Below are 13,785 nucleotides of genomic sequence, written 5' to 3'. Positions count from 1 at the left end.
ATGACCCAGAAGCTGGACGCCGGCTCCCTCGGCCAATAAAGCGAGGTGAGCGCCGCAACCCCAGACTCGGCCGTGACTAGACCTAATGGTCAGGGGTCCCTTTACCCTTTACCTTTAACCTCTCCACGACAGTTTCCCACCCTTGTACTAGGGCAGTATTTCCCGAAATTGGGTCTCCAGCTGTTTTCAGACTACAATTCCCATCATCCCTGACAACTGATCTTGCTTGCTAGGGATGATGGGAGTTGTAGTCATGCTGATGACACCCAATTCTATCTGTTAATGGATGGCCATCCTGACTCGGCCCCAGACACACTGATCAGATGTTTGGAAGCTGTGGCTGGATGGTTATGTGGGAGCCGGTTGAAGTTAAATCCTTCAAATACAGAGGTCCTTTGGCTGGGTCAGGACGATATGGGATGGGTGGGCAACTCCCATCTCTTGCGGGGGCGCAATTAGTGCCAGCACCGTCCGTTAAGAGTTTGGGTGTAATCTTCAACACCTCCCTTTCCATGGAGGCGCAGACTGCAGATATAACAGAGGCGGCGTTTTTTCATCTCCGACAAGCTAAGCAGTTGGCTCCTTACCACTCTCGCCCTGACCTAGCCACTGTGATCCACACGACGGTTACCTCCAGACTGGATTATTGTACCTTGCTCTACGTGGGGCTGCCCTTGAGACCGACCCAGAAACTCCAGCGGGTGCAGAATGCTGCAGCAAGACTCCTTACGGGGTCCTCGCTGTGGGATCACATTCACCCAGTGCTATTCCAGCTGCACTGGCTCCCGGTGGAGTACAGGATCAGGTTTAAGGTGCTGGTTTTAACCTTTAAAGCCCTTCACGGCCTAGGACCCTCGTACCTACGGGACCGCCTCTCCTGGTATGTCCCACGGAGGACCTTACGGTCTTCAAACAAAAACATCCTGGAGGTCCCGGGCCACAGGGAGGTTAGGCTGGACTCAACCAGAGCCAGGGCTTTTTCAGCTATGGCCCCGATCTGGTGGAACGCTCTGTCACAAGAGACTAGGGCCCTGCGGGACTTGACATCTTTCCGCAGGGCCTGCAAGACAGAGCTGTTCCACCTGGCCTTTGGCCAGGACACAGTCTGACCCCCTCCTTTGGCAATCCTCACAGAACTCTAGCCCAATGGTTGCCATTAATTTGATTTGAACTGATTTTATAATGAAATGGTTTTAGAATGCTGTATTACTTTACTGTTGTTAGCCGCTCTGAGCTCAGCTTCGGCTGGGGAGGGCGGGATATAAATAAAATTTTATTTTATTATTATTGTTTATTATTAGTTCCAGAAATACTGACTGCCCTAGGATGTGAAGTAGGATCTTCTTTTTAGCAGCCTTAATTTTGTGGAATTGCTTCCTAATGGAAAGGATTCCCCCCCCCCCCTTCTTTTAAAATATTTTTAAAGATTTGATTCTGCTGTGAATGTTCTGTTATATTATCAGAGGAGTGTTGGCTTTTTGTCCATTTTTACTGCATTTGAGAGGTATTAATTAACAACTCTTGAATGCAATTTGAGAAGAGCTGGGTATTAAATGTAACCTTTATTACGAATTTGGAGCACTGAACACTCTGCGGTGAATACTCATTATAAGACATCTTTATGAACTATGGTCACTTGGGAAGCAATTATTAGTGTTTGCAGAATCTTTAATCACCACTTTGATATCCAACAAGCAAAGGGTTTTATAGAGTCCTGACATTCGTTTTGCAGAAAGAAAAACTCAATTTAATGGTAGCTTTGGTGCCAGTGGGGCTTAAAAAAAAATCAATTCGGCAGTTACTGGCACAGCCTTTTATCCTCATATGGAGTTGTTTGCGTTCTTCGCAATCCATGAATGTATATTACTAAATTAATTCCTGCTTCCCTGCTGTTCAGAAATAATTGATTCAATAATAAAGAGTTGTGATCTGATACCTATAGCTGCTTCTAGGCAGAGGATCAGATAGTAGATCGGTCGCTTCTCTCCGCAGGCAAGGGATTTTTTCGAAATATATTGTGTGCAGTTCCAGAAAAATTTGATGCTTTCCCATCTTTGTTGTTGTTTAGTCATTTAGTCGTGTCCAACTCTTCGTGACCCCCTGGATCAGAGCACGCCAGGCACTTCTGTCTTCCACTGCCTCCTGCAGTTTAGTCAAACTCATGCTGGTAGCTTCGAGAACACTATCCAGCCATCTCGTCCTCTGTCGTCCCCATCTCCTTGTGCCCTCCATCTTTCCCAACATCAGGGTCTTTTCCAGGGAGTCTTCTCTTCTCATGAGGTGGCCAAAGTATTGGAGCCTCAGCTTCACAATCTGTCCTTCCAGTGAGCACTCAGGGCTGATTTCCTTCAGAATGGATACGTTTGATCTTCTTGCATTCCATGGGACTCTCAAGAGTCTCCTCCAGCACCATAATTCAAAAGCATCAATTCTTCGGCGATCAGCCTTCTTTATTGTCCAGCTCTCACTTCCATACATCACTACTGGGAAAACCATAGCTTTAACTATACAGACCTTTGTTGGCAAGGTGATGTCTCTGCTTTTTAAGATGCTGTCTAGGTTTGTCATCGCTTTTCTCCCAAGAAGCAGGCGTCTTTTAATTTCATGCCTGCTGTCACCACCTGTAGTGATCATGGAGCCCAAGAAAGTAAAACCTTTCACTGCCTCTCACACAAGGATAGGAGAGGGAAGGGAAGTCCCGTTGTGCAAATGGAAGTCCTTGTTCGAAGAGGATGACTTGGTTGGTTGTGAACTGTGGTCTCCACAGGGACCTAGGATTATTCAGGCGCCTTTTCCTGTCCTCTTCGCTGTCCTTAGTTGGAAGGCGGGAGCTCTCTCCAAACTCCTCTGAGGCAAAGGAGTGGGGCTGAGCTTCTGGATCTCCGAACAAGATGGGAACTGTCTTCAAGTTTTCTCACAGGCCGTTGCCAGGCAACAGCCCCCTCCAAGTTCCTCCCTCCAAGTAAGAGGAGTGGGGCTGAGCAGCTGGAACTGTGATGGAAGCAGTTTCCAGGCAGCACTCCCAAAATACAAGTATCTTGCAAATTTGCTTGGAAGCCTAAGAGCTTTGGGGGGAGGGGAGGAGAATATTCGTAGAACTGCCAGATTTTTAAAGGTCATTCCTTAATGCACAACCATCTCCAGTGAGGAATTGTGCATGGAATTCTCATCAAAGTGGGATGCATATGTCCCCCCCCCCTCATTTTAAGCCAACACCTTGAAAACCCATCCAAATAGTCTACCTTCCTTGGCCCCTCAATAAGGGACCATTGTTGTAACGCAGCTTGCTTTTTAAGCAAATGCCCGGCACAGTGTTAAACATTCGTATGAGAGGCACACACTTGAGAATAGATCCCTGCTGAAAACAGTGAAGCTCAGTTCCGAGTAAACATGCATCGCTTTGAGTGACACATGCCAAGTTTTTGCTTATTTTAATTCTAAATGTGTGCCTTTACCTTCCAGATCTTGCTTGGTTAAGCTAAAAATGAAATTCCAATAACACTTCCCTCCTCCGAAGCGGACTTTAGGAACTCCCTCAGGGATTTTTGTGTTTCTTGCCTTTGTTTTATTCCCAGCAAAATGTGTGCTTGGTGTTTTCCAGTCTGTTGCTGTGTGATTTATGAGCCTTTCATGAGCAGACATCCACCAGCTTGTAAATAATTGCACTGACAAGGAAGGCCAGTCTGGTAAACAGATTATTCCTAATTGTGCAGGGAGAGTCAGGAATCCTACTGTCACATCCAGAAGCATACCTCATTCCTCATGTTTTTCCAAAGCCCTGGCTGAGGACTTAAAGGGCAAGCCACGTCGTAGTTGTGTGTAAAGGTAAAGGTAAAGCTACCCCTGCCCGTACGGGCTAGTCGTGTCCGACTCTAGGGTTGTGCGCTCATCTCACTTAAGAGGCCGGGAGCCAGCGCTGTCCGGAGACACTTCCGGGTCACGTGGCCATAGTTGTGTGAGCTGAGTATAAATAAAATATGTATGCATTGAGTCCAGAAAGAATCTACATATGCAAGTGAACTGGCCAAAAAATGAATTGGTACTCTTCCAAGGCTGGTTGAACATTATTGCCACAGACTGAAAAAAGCTATACTCTATTTTGGCACAACATACCCTAGTATACTTAATACGTGATACTCTGGGCAACATTTACTGCCCTGGGAACCTCTAGCTAGAGTTGTGAATACAATAGATAATAATTAGAATAATTTCTAACAGAAGCTCCACCTGGCTTCTTCAAAGATGAGCAGCTAGCAAGGTATCCACTCAGCTTGCTGTTTATGAAAAATCAGCCTTCCCTGATTCGCAATTCTCTGAAGACCTCTTGCTTCCTTCTCCCTGACCTCCATTTTTTTTTTTTTTGTTGTTGTTGTTGTTCTGCAGGCTTGTTAATTGGTTCTGGCTGTGCTCTTTATCCTCTGGGCTGGGACAGTGAAGAAGTCCAGCAGACCTGTGGTTACCTTTCCAACCAGTTTGAGCTGGGTAAGTAAGTGGCTGCCAATGGAGCAGGTTTAAATAAAGTTAACGGTTTTGACTGAGTCCGCTGAAGCGCTTTGCATGATCTGCTTAAGCCTTTCTGTCGCCCTGACCACTGAAATTCCGCCACTACCAAAGTTAGGACAGTTGCCACCAGCCCTCCTGTTACAGAGGAAAATGTCTGCCTTCTGCCTACTCTTGAGAACCTGCCAGGATTTTATTGTATTTGATTTGTGGTATGGTACCTGTCTCCTCCCACTAGTAGCTTGGGAGGTCTGCAGGAACACCATGAGGCTGCATATGGGTGATTTGGGATTGTAGTACAGTGGTACCTCAGGTTAAGAACTTAATTCATTCCGGAGGTCCATACTTAACCTGAAACTGTTCTTAACCTGAGGTGTGCTTTTGCTAATGGGGCCTCTCGCACCACTGGCACACAATTTCCGTTCTCATCCTGAGGTAAAGTTCTCAACCCGAGGTACTACTTCCGGGTTAGTGGCGTTTGTAACCTGAAGTATTTGTAACCTGAGGTGTTTGTTACCTGAGGTACCGCTGTATACAGTGGACACTCGGGTTGCGAACGTGATCCGTGCAAGGTGCACGTTCGCAACCCACAGCGTTCGCAACCTGCATCTGCGCGTCTGCGCATGCACGGGTTATGATTCGGCGCTTCTGTGCATGCGCAAAGCACGATCGCCGAAACCCGGAAGTAACCCATTCCGGTACTTCCGGGTTTCAGCGGTCCGCATCCCGAAAAAACGCAACCTGAAGCGGCTGTAACCTGAGGTATGACTGTATAGCATGTCTCTCAGTTGTCATCATGAGGCATGCGCAAAGTGCTTGGGAATGAGGAGGAGAGGGATCTGCCTGCCGCATGTATCCAGGGACCTGATGCTTCCATCTGCTTTAGAGTGGGCCGTTTGTGTCACTTAAACTCTCAAGCTCATGAATTGGAGTCATGGTGGCTCTCCCCATGTTGCTCTCCCAAGTGCTGCAAAGCCTGCCCAATTGAATGAATAAGCAATCCAGTAGCAGAGAGTTGCCTGGAGGCAATGTGCCCAAAGGGGTTTGGGGGGACAGGTGAGCTAATGAGCAACTTGGATCTCTTGTCTGGAGATCCTAAGCAAACTCTACTGGGGCAGAAGTACCGTATTTTTCCGTGTATAACATGCCCCCATGTAGAAGACGACCCCTATTCCTTGGGACTGCAAAAAAATAATAATTAGGGGGAAATTGCCCAAAGTTGTTGAGCTTTTTTGGGGGGAGGGAGATTGCCCAGAGTTGTTGAGAGCCAGTGTGGTGTAGTGGTTAAGAGCATCGGACTTGTAATTTAGTGAACCGGGTTCGCTTCCCTGTTCCTCCACATGCAGCTGCTGGGTGACCTTGAGCTAGTCACACTTCTTTGAAGTCTCTCAGCCTCACTCACCGCACAGAGTGTTGTGGGGGAGGAAGGGAAGGAGATTGTTAGTTGCTTTGAGATTCCTTAAAGGTAAAGGTAAAGGGACCCCTGACTGTTAGGTCCAGTCATGGACGACTCTGGGGTTGCGGCGCTCATCTTGCTTTATTGGCCGAGGGAGCCGGCGTACAGCTTCCGGGTCATGTAGCCAGCATGACTAAGCCGCTTCTGGCGAACCAGAGCAGCACACGGAAACACCATTTACCTTCCCGCCGGAGCGGTACCTATTTATCTACTTGCACTTTGACGTGCTTTTGAACTGCTAGGTTGGCAGGAGCAGGGACCAAGCAATGGGAGCTCACCCCGTCGCAGGGATTCGAACCTCCGACCTTCTGATCAGCAAGTCCTAGGCTCTGTGGTTTAACCCACAGCACCACCCGTGTCCCATTTCAGACTTCTTAGGGTAGTGATAAAGCGGGATATCAAATCCAACCTCCTCTTCTTTTGGGGGGTGGTCACCAACCCCAATTGCTCGACCTTCCCACTCGACGCAACCACAGCCAGTTGCATGCACGCCTCCCCACTGCCGTAAATCAACCAACCAATTGCCGCAGCTAATTGTCAGCAGGCCTCACTGCAGCACCAATCGCCGCTGATAATTTCCTGCTGGCTGCTGCCACCAATCATCCTCTGCTTTCCGTGTATAAGACGACATGCAATTTTTGCCTATTATTTCTAAGGAATAAAGTACAGGTAAAGGGACCCCTGACCATTAGGTCCAGTCGTGACCGGCTCTGGAGTTGCGGTGCTCATCTCGCTTTATTGACCGAGGGAGCCGACGTACAGCTTCCGGGTCATGTGGCCAGCATGACTAAGCCGCTTCTGGCGAACCAGAGCAGTGCACGGAAATGCCGTTTACTTTCCCGCCGGAGCGGTACCTATTTATCTACTTGCACTTTGACGTGCTTTCGAACTGCTAGGTTGGCAGGAGCAGGGACTGAGCAACGGGAGCTCACCCCGTCATGGGGATTCGAACTGCCAACCTTCTGATTGGCAAGTCCTAGGCTCTGTGGTTTAACCCACAGTGCCACCCGCATCCCTATTTCTAAGGAATACATGGCGTCTTCACGCTGGAAGAATGGCAGACGAAGGTGAATGACTACATGGGACTGGCTGAGATGACTGGCAGAATCCGTGACCAAGGGAAAGAGACGGTGGAAGAAGACTGGAAGAAGTACAAAGATTATCTTAAGAATTGTTATAAAATTAATGAGTGTTAAAATGTCAAGGGTATTGAAAAAAACAGAATTACAGCTGTAAATGATTGGGTAAGAGAAGAAGGATCAAAGAAAATGAACAATATGTTAATGAAGCGAGGGGATGCTGAGAAAATCTTAAAATAGGGATGTAGAAAAGGGAGGCATGGGGAAGTCGGTGAAACAAGCTTAAGAAAAAGAGGTTATGAAACTATACATGTTTATATGTGTTTGTTTGTTTGTTTATTGTGAAGTGTATTGTGTTTACTTTATGTTGGAAAACCAATAAAAATTTTTATTAAAAAAAAAAAAAAGGAATACATGGCGTCTTTTTCCTAAAACTAGCATTCATCATCTGGCGATTCAAGCTTTTGGGTCATCCCTAGTGACAAGACACCAGCTTGTACACAATGCAGACATTGCAGCCCAAGTCCCCCACACTGAAATGGGAAGTTATGCATAATTCTCCATCTTGATGTTACCGGGACAGAAAAGTTCCCGTTTTAATATTCGCGCACCCAAAATAACGACATGCCTTGTAACAAAAATGCACCTCTTATTTGTTCTTTGCAGTGTTTCCTTCAATTAATTGCAGTTTGCATTTTTAATTTAAAAGGGGGAAAAAAGAAAAATAATAATGGTGGAACCCATCTAATATTGTCCTTTGTCTTTTGTTTACCTGTAGGCACCTGTGAAATTGGCTGGGCTTACTATTGCACAGGAGGAGGAGCCGCTGCTGCGATGTTGATCTGCACTTGGCTGGCTTGCTTCTCTGGCAAGAAGCAGAAACAGTACCCTTACTGAGACCAGAAAGATGCAGCACAAAGAGAACCAGTTGAGGGATATGGAGTGGGGGGGGGGTGGGGGGAGAGAGAGAGGAAAATAAATGTGCATGTAAGCCTTTCTTGGAAAGGTGCGTTCTCTTCTTCACTGTAGCCAGATCAATACAAACAAGAGTCAGTGACGTTTGACACTGAATGAACAGTGGGGTTCTCTGTAACTTAGGGGTATAAACCAGGAATTTCATGGAGCTTATGCTCTTAACCACTTTATTCCTAGCCTATTGTGGTGTAGTAGAAAATGCAGGAAGCATTCACTTTCTTGTGTGTAGGGAGGAGGAAATTAAGGGTTTTTAAGCAGTGCTTCAGTTGAAAGGGTTGAAAAAACTACATGCTGGAAGACAAGGATGTAGCCTTATAAAATATTATTTAACATGACAGGGGATTGGACATAAAGGGGGCATTTCTTCACGGTTTTTCTGACGTGATTTCTCTGACGTGATCAGCCACGTCGGCTCACAGCTACAGCACCTGCCTTGTGTGTGTGTGTGTGTGGATGGCATCTATTTTGAGGCCTTAAAAGTATTAGCCAATCTGATGCGGAGTTTTAATTTTGTGAACTTAACTATGAAACTTGTTACGTGACTCCTGTAAAGCACATCTGCCTACTTTTGCACAGACACTTTTCCCTTCACACGGCACCTAACTGCAGATTATGTGGAGATATTTTTTTTACAATGTACCAGGCTCCAGCCAATTGGACTTGTTTGCCTGTCTGCATACCATTAAGCAGTTTGTAGTAGTAGCTCACTGCGGAAGGCTCTGATACTCAGGCAAAGCAGCCAAGGGGTTTTCTTCGTTATTAAAAAAAAAAAAAAAAAAAAGCACAGAGATCCACATCAAGTCATTTCTCTCCTTTCACAAATGCACATGTTAACTCACTCCTTTACTTTCACATAACCTGCAGAAATATGGCCAAAGTACACATTGCGTATGTTTTTACAGGTATTTGTGTGTACAGTCAAACCTCTTCTTACATCCGCCTCCGCTTGCGTCCGTTTCGCCCAACGTCCGTGGCAAAGCCGGAAATAACCGGCAGGTTTGCTGCCGTTCATGCATGCGCAGGAGTGGTGATTGCCGTTCGCATATGCGCAGAAGCGGGCAATTGCCGTCCACGTCTGCGCACAACGGCGCCTCTCCCAGCGACCCATTTCGACTTCCAGCTGGGCTCAGGAACGGATTGCGGCTGTGAGTAGAGTCTTTTTTGGCATGGCGGGTGGGGAGAGTTGAGCGTAGTTCCATCCCAACACCACAATTCCACGATGCAAAAAAGGGGCGTTGCTCTATTGCAGACGTTTTGTAAAGTGTACATTTGGCGGGCACGTTCTTCTCACACAGTATCGCACCTATGCAACATAGGTTTCTCTTCATTCACAGATGGAAATGCTCACAGATTGCCTGTTCAGCCCCACCTTCCTCCATGTTAATTCATGCACACATACCTCAAAGCACAGCACATATACATCCACAGACCCCATTTATATAGACTTCCTCTTCAGGCATGCCTTTTTATGCTCTCGTTATCTTGATTCATTACATTCACTCCATAGAGGAGCAACAAAGACCAGTATGTCCGCTCCTGCTTCTCGTTTCCTTCTTTCGCCGCACAGCTTCAGATCTTCATCAAAAGTAGCAACAAAGGACATGCAAGCGACTTGCTTCCGCTCTAGTAGTTTTCATGTGAAAGGGAGATGTGGGCATTGCCTGCTGCAAGGTCTTCATTCTCCTTGGCACAGAGAGTGCGGCTCAATGTCGCACAAGACCAAGAAATAGCAACAGAGGACAAGTCCTTCTTTGTTTACTTGGATAGTTTTGTTTCGAGACCACTACTTTCACTACTGCTTCGGGCGATGAGCTGCTCGCAGAAAATCACTGTGGAGCAGAGCAATTGCGATGAATACTCCTTGCACTTCTGTTTTGTTTTGCTCTGCTCTAGATCATATGAATTTCAGTATTATACCACGTTTTAAACTAAAACAAAAACCCTAATGGACTAAAGGGCCATTTTTTCCAGTATTTTATATAATCTGTGTACACGTGTTCTCATGTTTTATTAATGGCCTTTTCAGACCTATATACATTTTATTAACCTCAATGTTTTTCCAAGTTTCTTACCAAAATGCAATATTTTACTCAGCGTATGTAGCCTTTTAGATAGGGACGTTCTATGAAGGGCAGGAAGGAGACAGTTCTGTCCAGTGAGAATTGTGGGTGTGGCACAGTAGAATATTATGACTTATGCAAGAGCAATGACAAACATCTTCCAATTTTTGTTACTAATAGCTAGGTACTTATTGACGTATTGTGCTGTATTGTTTATTTTAATATTCATCTTTGTAATATAATATAAAATGTACGATATCGTTTGTATTTTAGAATCTGTAAATAAATGTCTTCTCTATGATACTTCAGCCGTCTGGTTGAGTTTCCCTTCCTCCTTTATTTTTTATTATTACTTACTAAATTTATATACTCCTCATCTATCTTTCATAGCTATGGCTTTACAGGATGAGTGTAAATGTCAGCCTGTACCTTGAAAGTAGGATATCCATTTGCAAAGGCTGCCAAACCGAGTGGGGTAGGACTGACATTAAATAACATTCCTTTTCTGGAAAAGTGACGTGTTCGAAGAACTCCCACAAGGCCCCATGCATGAGAGGTTTGTCATGTTTCTTCTGCTCTGCAGCTGCCTGAAAGCCTGGCAGCAAAGGAGAGGATGCATCCTGCTCAAGGATCTCTCCTTCAAGACTTGTACAGTGGTACCTCGGGTTACAGACGCTTCAGGTTACAGACTCCGCTAACCCAGAAATGGTACCTCGGGTTAAGAATTTTTCTTCAGGATGAGAACAGAAATTGCGTGGCGGTGGCAGCAGCAGCAGGCCCCATTAGCTAAAGAGGTACCTCAGGTTAAAAACAGTTTCAGCTTAAGAACGGACCTCCAGAACAAATTAAGTTCTTAACCCGAGGTACCACTGTATTCCTGTCAGTGGTGACGTCAACCGGGAGCCGGGGGCTCTCTCCATCAATAATAATAATAATAATAATAATTTATTATTTATACCCCACCCATCTGGCTGGGTTTCCCCAGCCACTCTGGGCGGCTTCCAACAAAACACTAAAATACTATAACCTATTAAACATTAAAAGCTTCCCTAAACAGGGCTGCCTTTAGATGTCTTCTAAAAGTTTGGTAGTTATTTTTCTCTTTGACATCCAGTGGGAGGGCGTTCCACAGGGCGGGCGCCACTACTGAGAAGGCCCTCTGCCTGGTTCCCTGTAACTTGGCTTCTCACAGTGAGGGAACCGCCAGAAGGCCCGCGGTGCTGGACATCAGTGTCTGGGCAGAACGATGGGGGTGGAGACGCTCCTTCAGGTATACTGGACCAAGGCCGTTTAGGGGTTTAAAGGTCAGCACCAACACTTTGAATTGTGCTCGGAAACGTACTGGGAGCCAGTGTAGGTCTTTCAAGACCAGTGTTATATGGTCTCAATAAGGAATGCTGCATCTTTCACACAGATAAAATGACCTGACCCCAGCTTTCTCTCCTCCTTCCACCGTTCCCAGGACATAGTTGTTCCGAGTTTCTGCCCTCGTCCCAGACACTTCAGGTAAAAGAAGTGGCAAGTAAGCAGGACCTCAAACACATTCTATCTATTGTAACAGGACTTGCCCAATCATTAAAACAAGAGTCCCTGTTTGTCTCCTTCAAACCAGATGCATGTGGCCAGCAAGTGGCCAGAGCCACTATCTATGGGAATGTGCAGTCAAGAGCTTATAGAGGCAAAGCTAATAATAATAATAATAATAATAATAATAATAATAATAATAATAATTTATTATTTATACCACGCCCATCTGGCTGGGTTGCCCCAGCCACTCTGGGCGGCTTCCAACAGAACACTAAAATACAATAACCTATTAAACATTAAAAGCTTCCCTAAACAGGGCTGCCTTCAGATGTTTGGAAGTTATTTTTCTCTTTGACATCTGGTGGGAGGGCGTTCCACAGGGCAGGTGCCACTACTGAGAAGGCCCTCTGCCTGGTTACCTGTAACTTGGCATCTCGTAGCGAGGGAACCGCCAGAAGGCCATTGGCGCTGGACCTCAGTGTCCGGGCAGAACAATGGAGGTGGAGACGCTCCTTCAGGTATACTGGACCGAGGCCGTTTAGGGCTTTAAAGGTCAGCACCAACACTTGGAATTGTGCTCAGAAACCTACTGGGAGCCAGTGTAGGTCTTTCAAGACCAGTGTTATATGGTCTCGGCAGCTGCTCCCAGTCACTAGTTTAGCTGCCGCATTCTGGATTGGTTGTAGTTTCCGGGTCACCTTCAAAAGTAGCCCCACATAGAGGCCATTGCAGTAAACCAAGCGAGAGATAACTAGAGCATGCACCACTCTGGCGAGACAGTTTGCGGGCAGGTAGGGTCTCAGCCTGCGTACCAGGTGGAGCTGGTAGACAGCTGCCCTGGATACAGAATTGACCTGCGCCTCCATGGACAGCTGTGAGTCCAAAATTACTCCCAGGCTGTGCACCTGGTCCTTCAGGGGCACAGTTACCCCATTCAGGACCAGGGAGTTCTCCACACCTGCCCACCCCGTCCCCCCAAAACAGTACTTCTGTCAGGATTCAACCTCAATCTGTCTTGTCAGGATTCAACCTCAAAAGCTAGAGTTCCCCCAAGGAGTATCGCTGCCCACTCCATCCAGGGGGCAGCCACCATAATGTGGTCCACAGAAGTGCATCCCCAGAGAAGGATTCCCTTCCATGTTGACACTCAAGATGAACAAATATGCCTCTGCCAACGCAGCCTTTGGATGGAGTAGCCTAAGTCCATACCTACTGAGGATGAATGGGGTAGTGTAGCTCCACCCAGATCAGACCTTAAGGCTCCTTGGGTCTCGTTCCTCTGATCAGCCTAGAATTGGAACTCCCAGAGACCTCCCTCATTCTCCCTGTTACGTTAAGAACCTCAATGTCTGGGGCCAGTTCAGTCCTACTGTAATGGACCTGTTCTCAGTATTGTTATTACTGGGTGTTGGATCGGTTGCAAGACAGTTACCGTATTTTTTGCTCTAGAAGACTCACTTTTCCCCTCCTAAAAAGTAAGGGGAAATGTGTGTGCGTCTTATGGAGCGAATGCAGGCTGCGCAGCTATCACAGAAGCCAGAACAGCAAGAGGGATTGCTGCTTTCACTGCGCAGCGATCCCTCTTGCTGTTCTGGCTTCTGAGATTCAGAATATCTTTTTCCTTGTTTTCCTCCTCCAAAAGCTAGATGAGTCTTGTGGTCTGGTGCGTCTTATAGAGCGAAAAATACGGAATTTCCCCTTCCTGATGCTCAGCAGGACCAAATCATGTCAATCAGTGCTAACTCTACCTCCAGGAGGAGTTAACTTTTTCCTGCATGCTCCACTCTCCGCTGACCAGAAGAACACTTCACGGTAAGTCCAACTTGCTCTGTTAAATGTAGGATCTCAAAGGTGGGGCAACATTAGCCGATCGGGTTGAGGGCAGTCCACAGGCTCAAGGCAAACTACGCAGAGGTTAAAGTGAAGTTCTGTGTACACACTTGCTACCAATCCCACTTTTTCTGCCATATAATGGAAGGGGGCCTAAGGCAGAAAGGGGGGGGGGGAGGAATCAAGGTGGTGCAGTCAAATCTCTGTTCCCCAGTTGATATATGCATTCACATAACCTTTTGAGGAATAGCCTTTAGGTGGGACACCAAAGACTTTGAATAGAGGATGAAGCAGCCCTTGAAACGCAGAGGGGCCTCTTCAAATGTTTACAGCACCAGTCTGAACTGGGTGCTTTACA

General features: G+C 46.5%; 1 protein-coding gene across 2 annotated transcripts in view; it reads left to right on the top strand.

Annotated features, from left to right (window-relative positions):
• The window catches only part of LHFPL6 (LHFPL tetraspan subfamily member 6), a 30,342-nt gene extending 19,969 nt beyond the window's left edge, over positions 1 to 10,373 (top strand). For both annotated transcript variants that reach the window (XM_077926506.1, XM_028722121.2), the window contains exons 3-4: positions 4,384 to 4,482; positions 7,814 to 10,373. In XM_077926506.1, coding sequence (XP_077782632.1) covers positions 4,384 to 4,482; positions 7,814 to 7,932 — 218 coding nt within the window. In that variant the 3' untranslated portion in view covers positions 7,933 to 10,373. The remainder of the gene's footprint in view (positions 1 to 4,383; positions 4,483 to 7,813) is intronic.
• The last annotated feature ends 3,412 nt before the right edge of the window (positions 10,374 to 13,785 follow it).

The sequence above is a fragment of the Podarcis muralis genome, chromosome 3 (assembly GCF_964188315.1).
Source record: "Podarcis muralis chromosome 3, rPodMur119.hap1.1, whole genome shotgun sequence".
In the NCBI taxonomy this organism is placed as follows: domain Eukaryota; kingdom Metazoa; phylum Chordata; class Lepidosauria; order Squamata; family Lacertidae; genus Podarcis; species Podarcis muralis.
The sequence above is the reverse complement of the archived record's forward strand: the minus strand, read 5'-3'. Positions and strand labels throughout refer to the sequence as shown.